General features: G+C 46.8%; 1 protein-coding gene across 5 annotated transcripts in view; it reads left to right on the forward strand.

The window, feature by feature from the left end:
* SEPTIN8 (septin 8) overlaps positions 1 to 22659 on the forward strand; it is a 63860-nt gene that overhangs the window by 11942 nt on the left and 29259 nt on the right. For 4 of the 5 annotated variants that reach the window (XM_059733541.1, XM_019478383.2, XM_014597568.3 and 1 more), the window contains exons 2-3: positions 12118 to 12232; positions 21088 to 21283. In XM_059733541.1, the coding sequence (XP_059589524.1) occupies positions 12118 to 12232; positions 21088 to 21283 (311 nt within the window). Of the gene's footprint in view, positions 1 to 11937; positions 12030 to 12117; positions 12233 to 21087; positions 21284 to 22659 lie in introns of those variants that run through there. The other variant, XM_059733542.1, reaches the window with a different exon arrangement.

Below are 22659 nucleotides of genomic sequence, written 5' to 3' on the forward strand. Positions count from 1 at the left end.
TAAGATTCATTGAAGTCTGCAGATTTTAAATGTGTGTGTAAGTACTCTGCAGATCAGAGCACAACTTTGTAGCATTTTTATAGTAGTATAAGGATCAGCGAATCTTCGCTGTTCTCTCTCTTTTTGTGCCATTAATAGCTTCTCATTCCATGACAAATTTTAATGTTGAGGTTTCTGTTAATCTAGCTGTTACTAATAGTTTTCTCTTTCTTTCTCCTTTACTATCTGTGAGGTTATGGTTCATTTACTCAGCCCTTACACCAGTACTTGTTCTGTTGTTGCTTTTGCACCACTTGGCAGTCATTAAGCTATCCCAAGGTCTGGCTTTATTAATCCTTTGATGTTATTTCCTGACTAGCTTTTGGACATGATGTCAAGCTCGCTTGAGAGAGCTGTAATACATCATTGAATAGTGTTCAGCATATGGGCTCACGGGAGAGGGTGTTTTCACCTGTTAAAGATTGTGTGTCTGTTCTGAATTACAGCCCAAGCATTGCCAGCATCATAAAAGAGCCTCTTCAAAGGTCAGATGTGGCTTTGCCTGGTCTGTCATGCTTGAAGAAAAGACCGGTTTCTCTGAGTGTCTGAGTCTGTCGTTGCTGCTCAGCCCTTGCTAGTGGTGGTGGTTCAGTTACTAATGCTTTAGTTTTAATGTTTTAAAGGCCTTTGGGAAAGTTTAGAGGTGCAGGGCCAGCATGGGAGAGCCCTGAAAGAAAATGATCCGACTATATATAGCATTTTGACACACATGGTAGAAACTAGAGTTAATCGCGAAGCAGCCTTTGTGGTCAGAGCAATAGGCAAGGAGCCAGGAGAGCTGCATGTGACACCCTGCACAACTTCAGATAAGTCACTTAACTGCTTTGTGCCTCAGTTTACCCAGCTGTGAAATGAGGGAATAGTACCACTCTTGGTGTAAAACTTGGAGATATTCAAGGGAAAGGTGACACTTAAGGGCTTAATTCAGTTGATGCCTCATGAGATTGTTCTCTGCCTGTTGCTGTTGTACTTGCATCGGGGTTTACAGCCTGTGAAGGCTGCACTCGTTAGGGGCCACGCGGCTCTTGCACTTGTACAGATCTGACACCAAAATGAGCGGAGAGCTGTGTGGTCAAGGGGGAGGGGTGGACAGGCAAGTGAAATGTGTCACAAAACGGCGCAAGCTTCAGACACTGACTCACTCTGCACTGTCCCCTGGGCAAGGTTAGCTGATTTCCAGGGCTGTGGGACTCTTCTTGCTCTCCACTTACCTGCAAATACAATTCCTTTGGAGATGGCTGAGTTGCCATGGAGCTGCAACAGGGATGAGTAATTTCCTAGTGCTGTTAATTTTTCATTCAGGAGACAAGTGAATAGCATCTTAATCAATGCCTTTGATTTTTGCATTCATTGGAGCACTTGTTGCACTCACCATGGTGTCATGGAGTGGAGAACAAGAAAGCAAAGCAATTTTCTATGCAGTTAACAAAAAGCCAGCTCCTTCCACGTGCTGAATATCTTCCCCCCCCTCCACCCCACGACTCCTAAGCTCCTTCCATTTGCAGTGCAGACAAGTGATGCCCAGGAGATTTGAAACCTGTGCCGGAAGTAGTGTGTAGAGGATACAGTCATTGTCTAATAGCTCCTCATGTCGTTTGGAATACCTGAAACTTGGGACAAGTGGTTTCTTTAGCATTTGTTTCTCCTCCGTCCCTTTTTCTTGCTAGACTCTGAACTCTTCAGAGAGGAGACCACCTTTGTGGTGTGCTTGTTTTGTACAGGGCCTGGCACAGTGGATCCTGATCTGTGAATGTGTCTCCCTATGTACTGCTACAAACTAGGATTGTTAGGTCAAGTACCAAGGGCTGTGATGGATGCTGGGCTAATGATGTTGATTTTGTGTTGCACCTAGGTACGGTCCCGGCCTACACCATTCAGCTGCAGGTTTTGGGGTGTATTTGGCCAGGGCATTGCTCTTGTGCCAGCTGCTGGTTTGAAGGCCAAGCTCTGCCCTCAGTGTGCACAGACATCTACCTGCATCCCCAGGATCAAGGGAGTTTGTAAACGCAAGCCTATGCTATTAGTCAGTTTCCATGCTTGAGAGAGACTTTGCTGCAACATGCTGTATGGTGCCTGTGTGGCGTTGCCTTTACTGTTGTTACAGAAGAGGAGAAAGCAAAAAGGTTCAAAGAGGTACACAGTTTCAGCACTGCTGTCAGTGGGAACGTGTCCCAGTTTCTTGGCATGGAAACTAGAGGACTCAGTGCCAGTCCTGCTGTTTGTGCTCCTAATTATTGGATCAGTGCTGGGAATGCTGCAGCCTGAATGGCTCTGAGGAGATACCTTGGTTGGAGTGAAAGAGGTGGAGGAGTTTTCCCTTTAACCAACTGTGCAGCTCCTGGGGGGGCATTCTGGAGCACCGCGCTTTGCGGAGGGGAACCTCTTTCCGACTTGAGTTCATAACTTTTGGCTTTCTTAAAATTAAGCCATTTTTTATTTATTACGGGGGAAAATAGAACTATTTTCTTCCTGGTATGTCAGAGCTGCTCTGCCTGGGAAAAATGTCTGCTATGTATTATGGTTTTGTGCTCTTTAGTCTTCCATGGATGGGGGAGGGGAAGAAAGCTCTTTAATAATCAGGAAAGTGCCATACAGACCGGTATCTTTTAGGAGCGCAAGGTGCTGGTCCTTACTTGAGTTAAACCTGAGTTAAAAACTGTAGGATTTTTGCTTCTGGGTCTCTGCTGAAGAATCCATTTGCGTGTTGCTTGTGGGCCCAGGTGTTTTCCGGAGCAGAGCCTCAGTCTTCGAATGCATTCTCCCTACTCCTGTTTGGGAATGCGATTTAACCAGGTGATTTGGGATTATGGTACCTATGGATATTTTGCCTTGACCTTGACACTTAAAGACCTTGAGTTTTATATCGGGCCCCATGGGAAGGTCTTTTCAGGGGACCCCCCTGCCAATAATCCCTTCTGAGTTCTTCCCCGGGACATTCTGTGACCCGTTCTCACTGGCAGCGGTGATACAATGGCTGCCTTCTTCTCCAGCCACCTGCTGGGAAAATGAAATGGGTAAGAGGAAGCTGAGTGATGTCCTCAGTGTGCAGAGAGCCAGTCTCTACTAGTGAGGGTTTGCCGTGAAGCACATGCAGGATGCCGAGGACAGTCTTGCAGCAGTAATGGCTAGAAAATGGTGTCATTTGAAATGGACTCTTGATTTGGGGAGAGAAATGTGGAGAGAGAGAGGAATTTTCCTGCTTCCAGCCTGACTTCATTCAAGGGCCACAAGCAAACTGGTTGCTGCTAGTTCTCCTACACTCCCTTTGTCCTGCCTGCAAGGGCCTCACCCACAGCACTGACAGCCAGAAGCTGCCACTGCCGTAAGCATCCAGCTGTCCTATTCCACCTCTGAAGTCGGTCGACACCTCAGAGATGAGCCTGGAAAATAGTCCTGCCCAGCCAGTCCCTTGAAAGCCACCTGTTGATGCTCCCTGCTCTCCCTTAGGCTCCTAATGCCTCTGCCTGTGCACTGCTCATCTGAACAGTGATGCAGGTAGCAGCATGTCGACCCACGCTTGATATTCTCGTGGCACTTGGCTTGGTACTGAGAGCACATGCATCTCAGTCTAAGGAAGTTCCCAATGGATGTTTTTCTTCTCCTTTGCCCTGTTCCTCAGGAGGAGGAGGGGAAACAATGTATAGGGTGGCAGAGAGGTAGAGCTGGAGGAAGGGAGGATGGAGGGTGGTGGCAGCCAATCCAGGGGATGGCATTGGGACAGGAGCTGCAGCAGGAAAACATTGGGAGTTACTGCATGTGGCAACAACCACTCATTAGTGGTTTGGCCTTGGTTGAAAGAGAAAATATCCCTTCCCACTATTCCTTTTGTGTGTACAGAGCAGGAGGATGCAGCCACTGTAAGAAGGAACCGCACAGACACAGTGGGCGCCAAAGAACACTGCAAAATGCATCCAGCAAGCGAGGCCTGGCTGTGTGGATGAGCTCCTGGCCTAGCAGCACTCTGGCCTCTGAGAGATAAGCAGCAAATGCACTGTATCTCGGCTTTAAGGATTTGACATTAACGAATGTGACTTTCTTATAAGCCAGATCAGGAAGTAGAGTTAACATGCAGTCCCCATTGGGTGGATGCACAGTGGGTTGAAGATCACTCAGGGAAGCCATATTTCAACCTGGGGGAGGATCTTGGGTGGGTTCTTGCAGAGTTTTGTATTGTACCCAGTTCTATTTCCTATTTTCATTACAAATAGGACTGTATAATTAGAAGGTGCCACCAAGCAGAGCATTTGCAAGCACTCTGGAGGATGAAATCAGAATTTAGAAAGATATTGATGAGTTGGAGATATGGTTTCAAATCAGCAAGATGAAATTTAATAAAGACAAGTGCGAAGAGTTGTATTTGGGAAGAAGTCAAATGAATAGGCACAAAAAGGATCAGGAAATTATAAGGAGTCAATGTGATGCTCTTGCAAAAAAAAAAAAAAAAAGGCAGAGCAATAGATTGACTGAAGTGTCATATGTAAGACTTGGGAGGTAATTATGCTTCCTTAGCTGGAGCATTGTGTCTATTTTGGTCATCATGTTTTCAGATGGATGGACTGACACATTGGGGAGAGTCTCAAGGAAAGCAACAAGAATAAGAGGTTCAGAAAACTTGAGTAATGAGGAATGTTGAAAGAACTGGATTTATTTTCTTTTTAAAAGAGAAGACTGAGCAGGAGCACAGCTTCCACTATGTGGACAGGTGGTTAGGCAGGGATGGTGGTTAGTTGTTCTCCTTTGGCACTGGGGAAGGGCAAGAAGCCATCAGCCTGGTTTAGACCAGGTATTAGGAAAATCTTTCTTAGGCTGGGCAAACACTAGAAGAAGATGCTATGGAGGATGTTGAATCTCCTTCACTGAAGATTTTGAAGAGCAGGCAGCTTAATGATGAGCCAGGCAAGAGGTGGGAATGTTGGTTTGTTTGGTCAAGGTGAAGGAAGCATCTAACTACTAACTTGGGCTTGAATTTATAGTTCTGAGCTTCCCTTTATCAGGTATCGCTCCTGGTTGGCTAGCTCCATGCTTCCTTGTTGCTGATGGTATTTTGTAGTGCCCAAAGTATGATAGATACCTTGCCAACAGTTTCAAAGCCAAAAGTCCTTGGTCTGAAGACTTAACAATCAAAACGTAGGAAGAAATCCATTTCCTTTTGGGTAGTGGTGTTAGGCTTCCTCTGTGATCCTCCAGAGTAGCAGTATGAACATAATACTGCCCACCGTTCAGTTTAAATGTCATGTTGGCTGGGATTTCTGTGCTTTTTATTCAGAGATTCTCTGGTGTGTCTGACTTAATTAAAATGTTTAAGGGACTTTGGAGCAGTTAATGAATTTTGTCCTGATCGTCTGATAATTTTTCTATTCCCCAGCAAATCTTAGATTCTTAATATGAATTAGCCCCAAATATCCCTGCTAAACCCTTGAAGACTAGCTCAAAGGACAGAACATCTTCAAAGGCTCTGAATAAAACCTGGATGGCAGCCTGTCATGGGATGACATTAATGACCGAGAGGATGTTGCTTAATGCTGCAGCAGCATTTATTGTGTGAATCTGGATCTCGGCGCTCTAGCAATTTGATAATTACCATGCTGCTAAGCTTTCAAAATGGGCTTTTCCTAATCCAAGAAGAACAGACTCAAGCCTCCGAGTCATTCATGGTCCTGCTGCAAGCTGAGTGGGAGGTGTATAAATGGGAGGAAGGGGATCTGTCTCTCCTGGAAGGCCCAGTTCAGCGAAAAGGGAAACAACTACCTCTCTGTACCGTGTTTGTAAAGTTCAGGTGCAGATAGAGACATTGTGGTGTCAAGGAACAGGAGCTCTATAGAAAAAGGGGCCACTGCAAAGGAGTCAGATGAAATGACAAGTGTGCGGAAGAGATAAGAGTTGGGGCTGAATTTCCTTGTGGCTCCAGTAATGCCATAGAGGGTGAAAGTCTTAAGTCCACTCTTTTCTACCACCTGTTCCCATTTTACACTGCAGTGAAAACAGGCCAGTCACCTACATTTCCTGCTTCTCCTGCACTGACTCATTGCTGCATTGTTTGTTCTGCCAACGTTGCAGGTGGATCCAGTGAAATATGGTTTCACTTGTATTGAATCCCCCCCCAAGCCATGGGAACATTTCTATTGATTATTTTGCCTTGTGTAAAAAGCCTCCTCTCCTCCTTACTGCTTGTCACTGTTCGTTGTTGTCCCACTGGTGGTTTAGATTCCAGCTGTGTGGGGTAGGGGTGTGGGTATTTCTGGGGAGTCCTTGGACATCTTCAAACATTGAGTTATCAGATACCATCTTCTTTGGTGATTTTGTTTGACAGTGCTAGCCTTCAGGATCAAAAACGGTGTTACAGAGTTTATTGAGCTCACCTAGGAGCATGGGACAGGTATATGCATTGATCAGAGGGGGGATGGGAAATTTGAAAGCTACTCAACTAAAAGAAAGACAAATGGGTGCTTGCTGATATAAAAAAAACAAACCAAAAAAACACATACCCCTCCCCCCCAAAAAACCCTGCACCCCAAACTGGTGCTTTACTTTAAACCCAGCATGCTTGTGCATTAAGCCCCATGCATGCTCAGAAGAGTGCATTACTTCAACCTGGCTTGCCCAATGTCTGTAAAGATGGGGTGCCTTAATGCACTTTTTTGGTACTTTTATCTAATAGCTGAGTTGAATCACTTTTAGCTAAAAGCAGCAGAAAGCCCCACTGAAGCGCCCAATTTTCACAGATGCTACAGAGGCGGGTTGAAGTAATGCACTGCTGCTTCCAGTGAAGCACGTGTTGTTTTTTTTTGGTAAATGTCTGCAAGCAGCCACAGGTAATTTCAGGTATGACATCAGCCCTGCACTTCACATGGTGGATTTACAAATGCAGTTTCCTATTTCTTTGAAAGCCTTTTTCCCACCCCCACTGCGGTGTTCAATAAATGATGCTCATAAACAAAGTATACAGAGACATTGATTTATACACAAAGAACTGTCGTGAGTACAAAGAAAAGGCATTGAGAAACATTAAAAAAAGAGACAAAGATTAGAGAGAGATTTTAAGCTAATTTTCAGTGCTGTTTAAAAGGTAGATGAATGCATGTCAACAGATGCCTGGGCTTCTTTATGATTGATAGTAGTGCTACCTTTCCTGTCCAACTCCTGGAGCCTTGCAGTTAGGAAAGGAATGACTTGGCTGCCAACACCCTATTGTTGATGCCTCTCTGACAGCTCCAGCAATGCAGCAATGGCAGGAGAAGGGCTGTGCGATGACAGCTGACTCCTCTGCAAGGAAAGATGACTCTTCTGTGGATGAATGGCAAACAGGATCTTTCTGCTTCAAATTGCATCCCCATTTAAAAGACTTAAAGAGGAACAGCAGCATCACAGCAACTTTGACTAAGAAGCTGCCATTTGCAGCATTTTTTACCTTGGCAGTGGATAGAGATGTTATTTAATTTAAATGGGAATTTGCACATAGCCCCTTTCTGAACAAATCTACTCGCGACTCCCATGGAGCAACAATCAGTGTTGCAAGGAGAAGGGGAAGATGCTCGGGTGTCTTTACGTTTTTGTCCTCCCCTTCTCTTTCCTGAATATGATTTAGTTTTTGATTGAGCTTGGTCCTGCCAAAGCCTGCATTAGACTCTGTAATACGGATGCTGGCTGTTGCCTAGAAACGGCTCTCAAGCCTTCTGGGCCGTTCCTTATTCTAATCATAGCTGCGGGCAGGCCTTGTTTATTCCCTTTCCAGATAGCGGTGATCATGGAAAGCATGGGAGGTTTTTTTTGTTTATGCTTTGCTTGAAAAAAGGTAAGCTAGATAAGAGCCAACTCTGCAGAGACAACATGCTTTTCTGCCACCTGATATCTCCATCAGAAGGACTCTGACATTTGAACCTGTCGGAAGAGGCTGCAGCAGGATTGTGTCTGAGGGTTGTGGGTTGGGAAAGAGAGAAGCTGGCATGGGCTGGCTGGGGTGCATCAGGGGCAGGAGTCGCTAGGGGGTCAGGTGAAACTGCATCAGCATGTGAACTTGTCTGGTGCTCGATTGTACCCAGACAGTGCCTCCAGAGCTTTCTGGTCCCTGTCACAATCTGTTCCTTGAACAAAGAGTAAGCAGCAGCTCAAGGAAAGCATATGAGGAGGGGAAGAGGCTTGATTTTTTTTTTTCCTTTAATATTGTGAGGGAGTTCTGTGCTATTGAAAACAAGGCTAAGAGCCCCTGGCCAATCATGGCACACAGTGCAGATGGCGTTGGGGTGAGCTCCTTACACCTCTACAATTCAAAGGAAATCCAAGGCTGCCAGGGCCCCTGGAACCTGGGCTTGACTGTAGGTTTTCATGAGGTCCCTCTTCACTAGGCAGCTTTAAGTCCTGAGCCTCTTGTGCTGTTGTGCTGACATGTCTCTGTCCTGAGCTTGCTGTGCGTTGCATCAGCCCTGACCTCTCTTTGGGCAAAGACTTGGTCAAGTGGTTGTTAGATGGCTGCTGCAATCGCAGGCTGGGACATCTCTTCTAGACCTGGTTCCTGCCTGATACAGCATAGGGACCACCCGACCCTCGGGAGGTGAAAGCTGTGGATGCTGAGCCACTGCAACAGCCAGCTCCGTGACCTGCATAGGAACGAAGTGACAATGAAAATAGACACTGAAACATAGGCCAAAGGCCCTCAAAGCTTGGAAGAGCAGCATTTCTAACTGCCCTGGGGGGTTAATGGAGGAAAGAAGAGAGGCTTCCCTTCCAAGTACAGCGTGTCTTGTAGGAGGAGTGACCAGGTTTCAGAGCAGGGAGGGCCAGCCTGCAACAGGAGTAGCACATGGGGGAGGGAGGGATCAGGGAAGACAGACACAGATTAGGCAGGGAGCACAAAAGAGACCAACAGGTCAGGCAGGAAGCACGGGGCAGGGAGTCGAACAGGGGGGATTGAAGGGAATCGGAGTGAAAGTGCAGGGATTACCTTGTGACAGGCTGCCCTCCCTGCCTTACGCGGCTCGTTGTTTCTGACCCCAGGCCCTGGTTGTTGATAAACACTGAGAAATACTTTCTGTGTCTGAGCTCTAGACCGTGTCGGAGCCCGACTAGACATGCACTCTCCCAAAGGGGAATTTCTGATGATGGCCTTTTTCTCTGTCGGTGAGAACAATCAATGTGGATAGATTAAAATGCTATTGATTTCACAAAAACAAACGCTTATAGTCAGATTGTCTTTCATTCCTAGAAGTCCCTTGGGGAGAGTGATATGTTAATTTTCATCTGCAAGATAGTAACAAATACAGATCAATACACACAAAAAGAAGGTCCTGGTTTTTCAGGACCAGTACCTGGCTTGGCTATATAAGAGCTACTTTTTGTGATTAAAAGTCACTTAGATAAGGTAAATAGGTATTTTCCCCATGGCAGAATTAAAGAAAGCTTTGATTTTTAAATGACATCGAACAAGTTAATCTTTTGTTTAGGAATCGTGCTTTCACAGGGAGAAGGCATCTCAAGTTATTTCTTTTATTTTCCCCCTGGGAATAATTTAAAATTTGGCAGCTGGCTTCCTTGATTCTGAGCGCATGTCTTTTGTAGTCTGGCTGTGCTGAGCCCTGCAGCGTTAAGGGAGAAGAGCAGGGCATAGGAACAGAAGAGCGTATACTTCTTTTCCCCCCTCCCGCAGCCTGTTTCTACTCACCCACACTGTTATTCCCCAAAGGAAAAGTTATTAATGCTTATAATATCATGTGTGGATGTTTGCCTCTCCACTAGGGGTAAGTGCGTTTAAAAGCATCTTGCAAACAGGGAGAGAATATGACCTGAATTTGGCAGTCTGCTCAGCTGTTTCTGGTAGCAGTGGCAGTAGCTGGCCCCGGAGAGAGTGTGAATATTATGGGAATCTAAACATGCATAAATAAACTTCTGCTCTTAATCACTTGAAATACTGGACCAAGTCATCCCTGTTTATTGATGCCCTGGTGCAATTAAAGGAGGAGCCCACTGAATCTGACGTAGTGGGGGACTCGATCTAATTCAAGGAGGCTGCCCACCGATTTCACGGGCAGAATAAGGGACCCGGCAGCTATTTGGTGGGCAGAGTGCATTGAGGGCCCCCCACACCTGGTTGAGGGCCCTGGTGGCCCTGTCCCTTGCCTCTGATTGGCTGTGAGGGCTGCCTGTCATGTGGCCTTGCCACTGGCTGTGAAGGCTGTTTGCCATGCAGCCCTGCCCATCACTGCTGATTGGTGGAGAAGGCAGGGGCCACATGACAGGCAGCCCTCACAGCCGATCAGGGGTGGGGGTGGCCAGCTCCTAAAGTAGGCAGCCCTTTCCCGCCCCGGAGGGGTGTCAAAGTGCCGTGAGGACTGCTCGCTCCTTCTGGGGAGCCAGCACTTTATTTGATATACGGTCTCTTCCCACCCCCCCAGATTTCCCGGGCATTGCTCAGATTTCATGGAATCCATGAAATCGCGAATTCGGTAGGTCCCTGTGCGTAGCACGGCGCACTGAGCTCTGCCGGGTGTTGTGTAGAGCCTAGTAACTTGTGTACTCATCTCAGGCCTGAGCCAGGGTATACCTATACTGCAGCCACTGCGTGCCTTAGTGGTTGGGCTGGTTCTGGGCTCTCGTGTGCAGTGGTCCGGGTGACGTCCCCGTGTACTTGGGAGAGAGGGAGACTGCCTTTTCCCTGACGGGAGCAGAGGCACGTTTTATCAAAGGGACTAAAACTACAAGAACATTTGTGACTCTCTAACTGATCAGTGTCAGCGCAACGCAACTGTGTGTCACGAGGCCACCATCAGTCCTCGGTCACAGGCTTAGGAGCTGGGTGATGGCTCCCGTCTTGCTGGACTAGCATCCTCTGAGGGACTGAGACTTCATGCTTGTGTGTACTTATTCAGACTGGCATAGCAGAGTCAAATTGGGAGGGAACAGCCAATTCTGCTGGAGGCTTTTGCGCTTCTTCTTGCCTTTGATTTACCATATTTACTTGCATAATAGTCATTTCCTCTCTGCCAACCCAATCTTGCTGCCAAAAACTAGGGGGAAGCCTTTACCTGTACCCTAGACTAGAGAAAGACTGAGGCACTATTGGCACTAAACAAAAGGTCCAGTTCTGTGTTTGAATGTCCTTGTGTACTTCTCCATCCTGCATAGTCTTTACCAAGGAGACCAAATGTGGAGCAGAGTGACTGTGCGGACTCCAGCGTGCTGTTCCTGCGCAGGGCACTCCTCTCTTCAGTGGCTTGGTGCTTTTATTCAGAATCATCTTTTGAATCTGTTTCTTGGGAAATGTGGGTTGAGCCTTTGCACAGGTTATTAATTCTTCAAATTTTAAGGCATTCTTCAAGGATGCAGCCATCATATGAGAATGGCTGTGATGCAAGTAAATATGGTATTACGGGAGACTATCTTGCTGCTTCGATACTCCTCAGAAGCTTATTGTATTTACTTTTTAAACAAAGTTTCCGGTAAAGGTGATCAGTTTCCTTTTTTCTGTTTGCGGAGGAAGGGGACAGATGGAATTGCAAGGTGTGTGCGTGGGGGAGACAGGAACAGGAACAGCAGAGCCTGGCCTGGTTGCAGATGGTGAGGCCGGAGGGTTCATCTGCCTCTTGGTGTAATGCACACCCCTGCAGTGCGATTGAACAAAGCTGCTTACTGCAAAGCCAAAGGGAAACAGCCTGAAGAAGCTGCAGAGTAGCTTTACGTGATTTGGGGCAGGAGCCTTTGGAGCACAGGAGGGGAGCAGGGGCAGTGGCAGGTAACCTGTGAAGGTATTTTTCTGTTTTTAGTCTCCACAAACTGAACTCGGTAGCTTTTTGCTCTGGTTTATTTTTCCCTGCCAAACTGGCTCAGCATTTGGAGCCGCTTGTCTCTTTAAGATAATTCCTTGTTAAGATCAGATTTTTCCTCCTGATGCCTGGCTATAATTACCAGCGTGTCTGGAATGTGGCATATCGAAACATTGCAACCCCCTTTGCGGGCAGGGCTAGATTGCTGCAGAGACCTGCTCTGCCTCCAGTACGATGGTAACGTATCTTGTAACATTCACTCCCCATCCCTTATGCCTCCGACTCTCTCCTGGCTTCTGCTGACCTGCCTCCTTCTCTTTAACAGACTGAAGAGAAGCGGAATCTCTCCCTGGGGGGCCATGTTGGATTCGATAGTCTTCCCGATCAGCTCGTCAGCAAGTCTGTCTCTCAAGGCTTCAGCTTCAACATCCTCTGTGTGGGTAAGCAAAGTGCAACGCAGTGAGATGTTCTTAGAAATAGTCGAAGCAAACCCTAAAGCAACTGATCCTGGAATGGCGGAGGGCTCACAGACGGTCTGTTTTGTCTGTAGAATATCAACTGGAACGTCCTGGAGTTAAGACCAGAATGACTGCTGTTCCCTGCTCTCTGCCATGTCTGCACTCCCTGCTCAGACATGCCATGGTGCCCTGTACCAGAAGCAGTTGGCCACACTCTGGGCAAGCTGCCTTATTTATTCATGCTTACCTTCCCTGAAAATTAGCGATTGAAACTTGGGGCACCTCTTGCACAAGGAAACTGTTTCCAAACAGTTGGGATAAAAGGAAAACATCATTTTTTCTTTCTTTCTGCTAGTCCTAGACAAGGTACATGTCTTATTTGCGGGGGTGTCATGCAAATAATATGCTCTACTGCAAATCAGGGTTATTAGCTGACCATCAGCACTGGGCAGACACAGTAGTGCGGCTTCTGGGTCAGCAGGCACAGAGCATTGTGGTCCATTTGCTGTCAAGTTGTGACCTTGGGCAGGTCATGTTGGTTTGCATTTCAAAAGCATCCACTGATTTTGGAGGCCAGCTGGGGCTGACAGCTTTAGCAAGGCAGCTTCACATAGGGCAGCAAAGGCTGCTGTTGAGGGCTGACTGCAATGGTGTGATTAGTTGCCGCCGTGGCAAGTGACTATTTTTGTGCTTCCTGACAAAGGCAGTGCCAAGGGCTACTGCCCAAGTCCCCCCCCTCCCCTTAGTCATCTTCCTTTGGGCCTTCTCATTAAAGGATAAGTCTTCTGCAGCTCCAGCCAGAGGACCTTGAATTTTAGTTAAGGTTGCAGCAGCTCATGCTGTTTTTTTTAGCTCTGGAGACTCCTGATTAATTCCCCAGGGCTTCTGCCAAAGTGGGAGCGATTATAATAGCTCCTTAGAGTCCTGACTTCTATTAACAAAACACCACGTTCCATTTCTTAACGATGGAAACTGTTCCTTTTCATAAATATCATTAACACAACTGCTTTTTCTATTAAAATATTTTACATGGCTAGATTTTTTTTTTTGTTCAAAACATTTTGTCAAAATATGATCTTTTAGCAGGAAAGAGGTGTTTTCAACTAATTTCTGGCCCCAGAATGTTGTTTTTTGTTTCTTTTTGTCTTTTTTTGTCTAACTTCCTGGTTCAAAATGGCTTGTTCCTTTTTAAAATCTAAGAGGAATGGAGTAGAACATTAACATTGTCAAGTTCAAAACACTGTTCCATAACTGTGGAAATTAAATGTTTCAATTGACCTGAACCAAAACTGTTTTGGGTTGTTGATTCACAAAAATGTAATTGAATGATGGTGCCTATTTGAGATGTGGGCAGGAGGCAGGTTAAAGGAGGGGAAGAGCTTGGGCATGAGAAGCAGGGCAGAGCTTGAGATTTTGAAAATCTTTGTAGGACTTCCCTACAAAGGGGGAAGCATTTCCCTCTTACCTCTACATGTAGATTGTTCTGAATATTGCTTTGTCTGGAGTGTGCAGTGGACTCTTATTCTTACCTTGATCCCAACTGCTTCAGGATTCCTAGCCACACTTCATATTTAGCCCACAAAGAAACAGTATTGCTTGTTTCTGGAGTTTAACTTCAACCCCGGACCTGGTTCTAGGCTTTATAGAAGTGTTCCTTAAAAGTTTGCCAGCAGCAGGAGACAGTGCAATTGTACTAGATGCATTTATTTCCCTGGGTGGGGTTGGGATCTGATGGTCCCTTCTGACCGCAAACCTCTTTGGAATAGTGAAAGAGATCTTTGAACTCTTAGAAAAGGGAGAAAATCCAAACCACTGCCCTTGACTGCATTTACATATCCGTGCTCTTTGCCATTCCCCAAACTGGGCTGTGGAGGGTCAGTTCGGTTCCTGCCAACAGGTGGGTATATTGGTATTGAGTGTTTTGAGTGAGTTTCCTGTAGGGTGAACATGGCTCGTCATTCTGTCCCAATCTCCTTTCTGTGCCCTTATCCATCACTAGTAGAACCAGGGATTTGGCTCTTCACCCCTCTACTTACAGTACTCCTCTTCCAAGCTGTATTAACTCTTCAGTGTAGGAGCAGAAAGGTTTTGCCCCCCACTATGCTTAAAATAAACCCCTGGTAATCAGCGTGCTGCTTCACTAGACCCACAGCTTGCTAGTCATATTACTCTCCCACTTTCAAGCTGATGAGTGCTCTAGACATTGTACGAGTTCTGGGGCATTAGAACAGGAAGGGCTGTGCTGCACACGGTTGAAATGAAATGATAGCTTGGTAAAGCTACAAGGGCTGTGTGGCTTGTATGGTGTTGCCTTGTTTCTGGGCAGCACAGGGAAGCCAGCCTAGGAGGAAAAGGCCCTCTTACCCACCTCCTGTCTGTGATCCCAGATGGTAATCAGAAGGCCACTTTTTCCTGCTGTTTCTTTGTACATCTTGGCCCACCAGAGCCCCTTCCCCACTTGTCATATATTATGAATTGAGGTCTTTTGGAGGCTGATCTGGAAAGTGTCAGATTAATTTACAAACACAGGCCATCAGTTCAAAGCCTTCTCTGCCTCCAAGCTGTCTGGTTAGTCAGGTATTTTGAGAGGGAACCTAATTCTTGATGTGTTTCTAAGGTTTTATTATGACTCTACCAGCAACACTTTCCTAATGTCCCCTACATCTATTCCCTCAGTAACATGGGCCCCTTCCTACCTCATTTCTGCATTGTCCCTGTTTGACTTCACACTCTCTGCCTCTGCTTAGCTGAAGCACTCAGCTTGGCAGAAATGGATGCTGCATTGGGGCACGAGGGTGGCCTCAAACTGACAGATCCTTGCCAATTTGCTCCTGGGCAGTGCTCTGCCAAGGCTGTATGGCAAGGTGTGGCCTCTGCGCAGCACTGTCTTTTGCTAAGCATATGATATTGGTTTAACTGCTCTCACCCCAAACCGATGCATCCTCATCTTGTTTGCCTTTGCTGTAGATCTTACAAAAGAGCTTTGGAGGTTGACTCAGGGCAACCAAGAAGCCTTGGGGGAGACAAAGTGACTAACAGAAACTCCATAAATCAGGAGAGATGGAGGAAGCCATCTCCTCAGATGCTCCTGTTGCCCTGAGGGGTCAGGCCAACTCTCAGGATCTCAATATTGTGCTGTTAGACAGGAGGGTGTGACACAATTGCACATATACAAACACACAAATCAATTAGGTACACCCCCCCCCCCCCAACTCAGGCACATACACATCCAAACCAGCCTAGGCACATGCATACCTATCACCAATGCAAGCACATACACTATACACACCAAAAGTTATACAAAAATCAATTTTCCATACCCGCACATACACAGATCACTAATTTGTATATCGTGCGCGCGCGCACACACACACAAAACCCACCTACACATACAGGTAAATTCATAACTTGGATGGTATGGTATATATGTGTGTGCTTGGGGTATCTGGGATACTTGGGGGAATGTTAAGGTGAGAGAGAGAGTTAGTGTAGAGAGTGAAAGTTGCCAGAACCAGGATTAGAACCAGTGGACAAGAGAGAAGCTGGCTGAGGAACTGAGGCTTCAGATTACTTAAGGTCAAGTGGCCCCAGGGTTACTCGAGGTCACGGGTGCAAGGGAAAAAGCCTGATGGCAAGGAGGAGACAGCCAGGAATGAGAGAGAGGCAGAAACCTGGGAGCTCAGGGGAAAAGGCAGTGGGGACAAGGCAATAACAGTGGCAGAGATCAGGAGAAAAGAGAGTGGAGACAAAGCAATAGCAGTGGCAGAGATCTGGGGAAAAGGCATTGGGGATGAGACCATGGCAAAGAAACAGGGGGTTTGCAGGCAGAGAGGAGCTCAGGACAGGTGTTGGAGGTGGCAGAGAGCCAGAAGCAGGAGAGGGAGAAATGAGACTGAAGTTAGAGGGGCGAGGAGCAGAGATTGGAGCAGGACTGGAACCGTAGTAAAGCAAAACCCAACTCAGGGGTCCAAATAACAGGTTTATTAAACAGACACACTACACAGCCGCTTGAAGTTATTGGTGTATGCATGCATGCACGCATTCACAATGGCAGCAGTTGAAAGAGACTCAGTGGAAGGGTTGGAGTCCAGGTAGGGAAGAAAAACAGAGTCCAAGTCCTTGGTTGAAGAAGGGTTGGGGGAGATAGCTATCTATCCAGGCTGGAAAGGGGTCTTTGTCCAGTAGGTGTTGTCCAGAGGGGGTCACGACAGGGCCTCTGGGTGGATAGGTGGTGTGGCATGGTGCTGGTCCAGATGGAGAGGGTGTCCCATGGAGTCAGTCTTCACTGCCCCTTTTTATAGGGCAGACTACCTTTGATCTCCTATGGGGAGGGCCTGTCCAGGCAAGGTCAGCCCCATCCCAGAGGGCTCCAGGTGTTCTTACTGAGCATGTACAGCCTGGCACAATGGTGGGTTGCCTCATCTTTTGTTTTGTGAATGCTGAGGGTGGTTCCAAGGGCTGGGTCGTTGGTCCAGGTATTGGTGGTGATGGTTTGGTCATTCAGGAGGAGCTATTTTTAGATCTACTGCCATTGTCTCTCAAGCACACGCATTCATCCCCATTCATTCAGGAACCATGTTGCATAGGAGGGGTAGGTGTGAGTCATAGGTTACACAACATCAGGGGACACAAGGCGGAGGCTTGACATTACAAGATGGAAACTTGACATGACTTACACTAACTTACATATGTAGGCCTAAATCATATAGTATCAGTAAAACAGTAATATAGAACAGTAAAAATCAATATAAACATAATAATTATACAATATAAAGAAGGAGAAAAAAACAAAACAAATACAACTTGCTACCAAAATAAAATGCTGAAGCTTATCCAATGTCTTAGCTCACTTATCCTTATCTATAGGGAATAGAGAGGGAGAGAACAAGTCAGGAATGGTTGGGGAAGGGGAGGGAATGCATTTTAAAATAATTAAAAAAAACCCAAAAAGGGGGGTTTTGCTATACTCCATCCTCTGTAGGCCCCTGTCACTTGTTCTCCCTGTTGCTTGTTAAAAGGTGCTTCAAACACCCCAGCACCTCTTTGTCTTTGACAAAGCAACTCATCTGTCAGAAGTTTGCTTGGATGCCTGCCAGCTGCCTGAGGTGAATCCTCCTCTGCCTGTCTCCTCATTATTCCAACTTGGCCAGTTTCGCCTGTTGTGCTGGTTTGCAGTCACCTGAACAGCATGCAGTATCAAGGCAGAGAGTTTCCCACTGCTTGTTCTTTAAGCAGGGTGGGAGTATTTACAAGGAGCCAGATCTCAGTAGCTTCCTGAGCCCCTTGAGTGGGGTTTGCTTCAGGCTGCCAGCAAGTGGAACTCCCAAATGCTGTGTTTGTTCTTTCCAATGCTTGCAAACTTGCTGGTGTCTCATGTCCCGGAAAGGGGGGTTTCTTTTCAAGGATGTCAGTGACTGTGCACAAGGCTCTGAGTACCTCATTACTTATAGGCGCCTAGGTCTTGTTCCTGTTCAATTAGGGTTTTCTGATTACAGATGACACTCTTTTCCCCTTTCTTCATGTCAGTGTGGTCTTGCCCCCTTTTTGGTCTTGCCTGCCACGGCTTGTTCTAATTAATTACTCAGAAGGATCCTGATGAAACTAAGTGCGCTGATGAGACTGTTGGTCATCTTCCCAGGGCTCCTGCCTCCCCCTTGTCCCATCCTTACTCCAACCCGGTGTCCCAAATAAACAAAATGAAAATTCACAAACCAACTCACAATGAGTCTTTGATAACCAGTAGGGCTGTGCAAAGCTTCAGTCGCTGATTCGATTTGGAGGAGATTTGGCCCAATTTGGCAGCTGAATCTCTGAATCCAAATTGAATCGGGAGACCCGTTAATCTCTCTGAATTGAATCAGAAGCCTTGGATTCAATTTGGAGAGATTCAACAATTCGGTCATTTACACAGCTTTATGGTTTTTTTTCTACGTACCTCGAGGTACCAGGCGGCTCGTGAACGCTGAGATGCTGGAGCGGATGGAGCATCCCACAGGAGCACAGGGGGACCCCCGTGTGTTCGGTGGTGGACCTGGAAGTGGGCCAGAAGTACTTCTAATCCACTTCCGGGTCTGACACGGGGGATCTCCACCCCATCCCCTGGCTCAATGACTGATGCCTCCTGGGTCTGGGGGAGGCACCTAGGGTGCCCCCGCAGCCAATCGCTGAGCCCCTTAGCATGCAGGGGACCCCCCCCCCCGTTCCAGTGGGACGCTCCATCCGCCCCACCATCTCAGCATTCATGGTACCTCAAGGTATGTAGAAAAAAACTTTGAAAGCTATGTCTATGGCCAAATCGTGGATTCTCCGAATCGGAAACAAATCTTCAGATTCAGTTGAATCGAATTGGGACAGTGATCTGAATTAGCAAATCAAATTGCTGTCCCACAAATCGGGCCGAATTGGAATTATATTGCCCGCTTCGCACACCCCTAACAACCGGCCCAATGGTCAGGGCGATACCCTTTAGAAACAGTCCATACTTCAACAATTCAATGAACTTATACGTGAACATAAAGTATTTGGAGCCTCAAATGTTCCTGCACTCACAATTGAAGATTCTCCTCTTGATTTCCATCTGAAAGTCTTGCCTTTAGGCCCCCATTTCCAGACGTTTCTCTGGGTGTCTGGGCTTCCAGTGATCTATAGATTTCATTCTGTGGCTGACTCTTCCCATACACCTAGCTTTCCCTAGCGGGCCAGCTTTCCCACCCTTTCTGGCTCTCTCTGTCATGCTTGCTCTCCTCGATGAACTGGCCCTCTTCCACGTGCTGGTTTTCTAAGCTGTGCCGACTGTCCCCGATGTTCCGGCTTTCTCCAGTGCCGTGCCAGCTCTCCCCGGTGTTTGGGCTCTCTCCAGGGCTACGCAGGCTCGTTCCGGCTTTCCCCAGCACTGTGTCAGCCTTCTCCTGCCCAGTGCCAGTTCTCCCTGGCATGCCAGGCTTCTGCCCAGTGCCAGCTTTTCTCCAGGGCCAGCATGCAACTTCCAGTTATGCCAGAACAGTTGAGCATTCACCCAGATGCACACGGCACACTCTTCTAAAGCGTGCTTGGGGCAGTGTCAGGGTTGATTGAGGCACCTCCGGTGCCACTGCATCTCCTCCTGAGAGGTAGGAGACTCTTTTGGCCCTTCCCAGGCCCTCTGCTCTTCTCTTGGGACTCAGGGCTGCCTCTCCAGTCTCCCCCTGTCCCGTATTCTTCAGGACGTTGGGAAGCACTTTCCCACAGTGACTTGTAGGCCTGTTTGCCTGAAGCAGTTTCCCTGGTTCTTCTTGTCTTCCCCCTCCTCTGATGGAGGAAGCCCTAGACGTTCCAGCCTCTCTTGGCCCCTGTCACTTGTTCTCCCTAGCCAGCTCAGGGTCTTGTTAAATGATCATTCAAACACCCCAGCACCTCTTTGCCTTGGACAAAGGTGGCTTTCCCAACCTGAGGAGCAGCTGGCTGACGTGTAGTCTGGTTGGCCCAGGGCACAGCTGAAGCTGGGCACCAGCCCTGAGAGATGGAGGGACAGCTGGTGCAGGGCCAGTGGGGTGAGCAGAGCGAGGAGGTAAGCCAGGGAGGGGAGGCACTGCAGACCTGATTTCAAAGAACCGTTTCTGTGAAGAGAAAGGGGGAAAGCTGTGAGAACCCTGCAGCCCATTGACTCTTATTAATGGCATGTTTGAGACTAAAGGGTTAAGAATATAGTGGAGGAACAAGCAATGCAAAGGACTCCAGGCTGGCCTTGCCTCCATCTGGCTGTGTATGGAAGATTAAGAAAGGGTTCATGTGGCTGCAGTGAGATCTTACAATATTTTGCTGTCAACCTCAAATAACAAGAAACTTTTCTTGATAAAGGAAGGAACCCAGGCCTCTCCTGTGTTCTGTACATCCACCTGTGTACATGCTAATTGGGAAATGAGGTCTCCAGACAGCAAGAGAAACATCCCTCTATTTGTATATGCATGTGTACTCTCCATTTGTGTTCATGGAGGGCCATGGACAAGCCAGTCACACAGGACTGAATAAAGAGCAGGTGACACCTTTCCTTCAGTTTCTTTGATTACCTAAGGTTCTCAATCTTGGCTGCCTCTTCCCCTGCTTTGGGCCAAATTTGCTCCCCTTTAAAATAAAATGAAAAGAAGGAGAGAGAGAGATCTATATCATAAACAGTCAAAATATGAAGTGATGAAGGGGGAGTGGAAGTAGTCTGGCATCTCAGACAGCCAAAGGTGAGCATGCTGCTCCCTTTTGTGCAAGTCCCAATAGAGATTTGTGACAATATCAAGGAAATGCTGCAAAAATAAGACCCCAAAATACAAAATTGAGCTCTGTTAACACGTGAGAAAACTTACCGCAAAGAAAAAAGAATAAGAAGATCTGAGCAGACGCGTAGAAAAGAAGATACGTTGTGCTGTTACCTGTGTCAAGCATCCGGAGCTGCTGTTTTGTGAGTACATTATATGCAGAAATGGCGTCTACTGTTCTGCAGCGCTGTAACGGAAGCAGGCAAGTCGAGGATTCTCTCGCTGCCGAAGACTCCAAAGTTGCGTCAACTTCTTCCAAACTTCTGATGTCAGGCTCCAAAGTGCAAGTCAACAAAGGAGAAACAGCGGCAGGTTTGGGTTGTGCTTTAGTTCTTCAGATGAGAGGTGGCACAGAGATGGCTATGTAGTACATGGAAGTTTAGCATTGGAGCCTTTTAGAGCAGGGCAGTAGTCACTTCTCTGTGATTACACCACTTTGCCACAGGGGATTTTCAGTAGCCTGTCCCAGTATCATTTTAGTTCTGCTCTGTAATTAATTTCCTTTGAAGTGATTGCAAGAGCAAACTGATGGTTTTTGCTTCCACTTCCTAGGTGAAACTGGCATTGGGAAATCCACCTTAATGAACACACTCTTCAATACCACATTTGAGACGGAGGAGGCCAGTCACTATGAGAACACAGTGCGCTTGCGACCACGGACCTACGACCTGCAGGAGAGCAACGTGCACCTGAAACTGACCATCGTGGATGCTGTGGGATTCGGAGACCAGATCAATAAAGATGAAAGGCAGGTCACGTGCCATTTGGTTGTGGTGTCTGTACCAGCCTCTCTAGCACTCTGGCATGTAGCTACCTGCAATTCCAGTTGTAGTATTGAAGACAAAGCATTTATGCTTCTGTGCACCTAGCAGAGTCATATGGATTTAGTACAGCAGCTTGGGAGACTGTGCATGATGTTAATTGCACAGGGCCAGGCTACAGTACATCTGGGAGAATGTGTGGAGGGCATTTGGGTGAGGAGTTGAAAAAGTGGGGTTAATGAGATGGTGAAAAACTGTAACTAGATGTGAGTTGATTTGCTTGTTTCATTAAGTGAAAGTTATATAGCATGCCCACTGGCTGCAAGTATTGTGGCTTTCATCAGAGACCTGCTGAGGTGCAGTTGTGTTCTCTCTAGACTAGCTGAAAAAGTTATAAGCTGCTGCTATATGTATGTATTTTTAAGCCACAGGCTAGATTCTGTCCCTGGTACTCGGGCAGAGTAGTCCCCCACTCCAGGGTAGCTGCAGCTTTGGCATAATCTGTCTTATATTAGTGAAGGTATCTATGCGGAGGGACTTGTTGCTTTGGTAACTCCATCTCAAAGCATTACCCAGAGGAGCTCATGCACCAAGTGTGACAGTGGCACCCAGGTTCTAGGGAATGCACAGAACCATATCTGGAATGGATGGGCTATTTAACTCTCCCAGGTTATTCAGCAAATGCAGAAGCTATGCTGACTATCAGCAGCTCCCTTTGGAACTTAGTAAAGAATGCAAATGCTCAGCCTTTGTCCTATTGCCTTTATTAGGTAATAGCCTCTTCCCTTTCTAACCAGCTAACCAGTAAATGCTGGTTAGCTGGTTAGAAAGAGATGGAGGCCTGGCTCTGGCCTAGGGTTTGGTAGTATTAAATCACTTATCCTGATTCCTCTGGCTTTAAAAAACCAAAATATTAGCCCTGGAACATATGGAATTGTCCATTATGACAATGATCAGTTTGTCTGTAAAACTTTGCCATCTGCTCCCAGTTAACTGTCCAGACACTGTGTTGGGATCTTAAGAGCTTCCTGTTCCCTTGGGCAATGGCTGTTTTGCAATGATTTCAATTGGTCAGCGGTCTGTAATCTGCCACTGCTATTCATGGTAACAACTTGCAGTGGTGTTTCTGCAGCCAGATGCCTTCACCTGAAAACTGGCCAAAGCTGGCTGTATGGAAGCTATATATTTTTTCTATATTTCACTTCCATCATCATTTATCATAGTAACACAGTGACCGGAAATACCTTTGGATTATAAACTCTGTGAACCTAACACTTTTCAGGCTGTCATTGGCAGACTAACATTATTTATGACTTTAGTAAATAGTATTTAAATAAAGTACCTGAGACGCATCGTTAAGTCT

This window comes from Alligator mississippiensis, chromosome 9 (assembly GCF_030867095.1).
Source record: "Alligator mississippiensis isolate rAllMis1 chromosome 9, rAllMis1, whole genome shotgun sequence".
NCBI lineage: Eukaryota > Metazoa > Chordata > Crocodylia > Alligatoridae > Alligator > Alligator mississippiensis.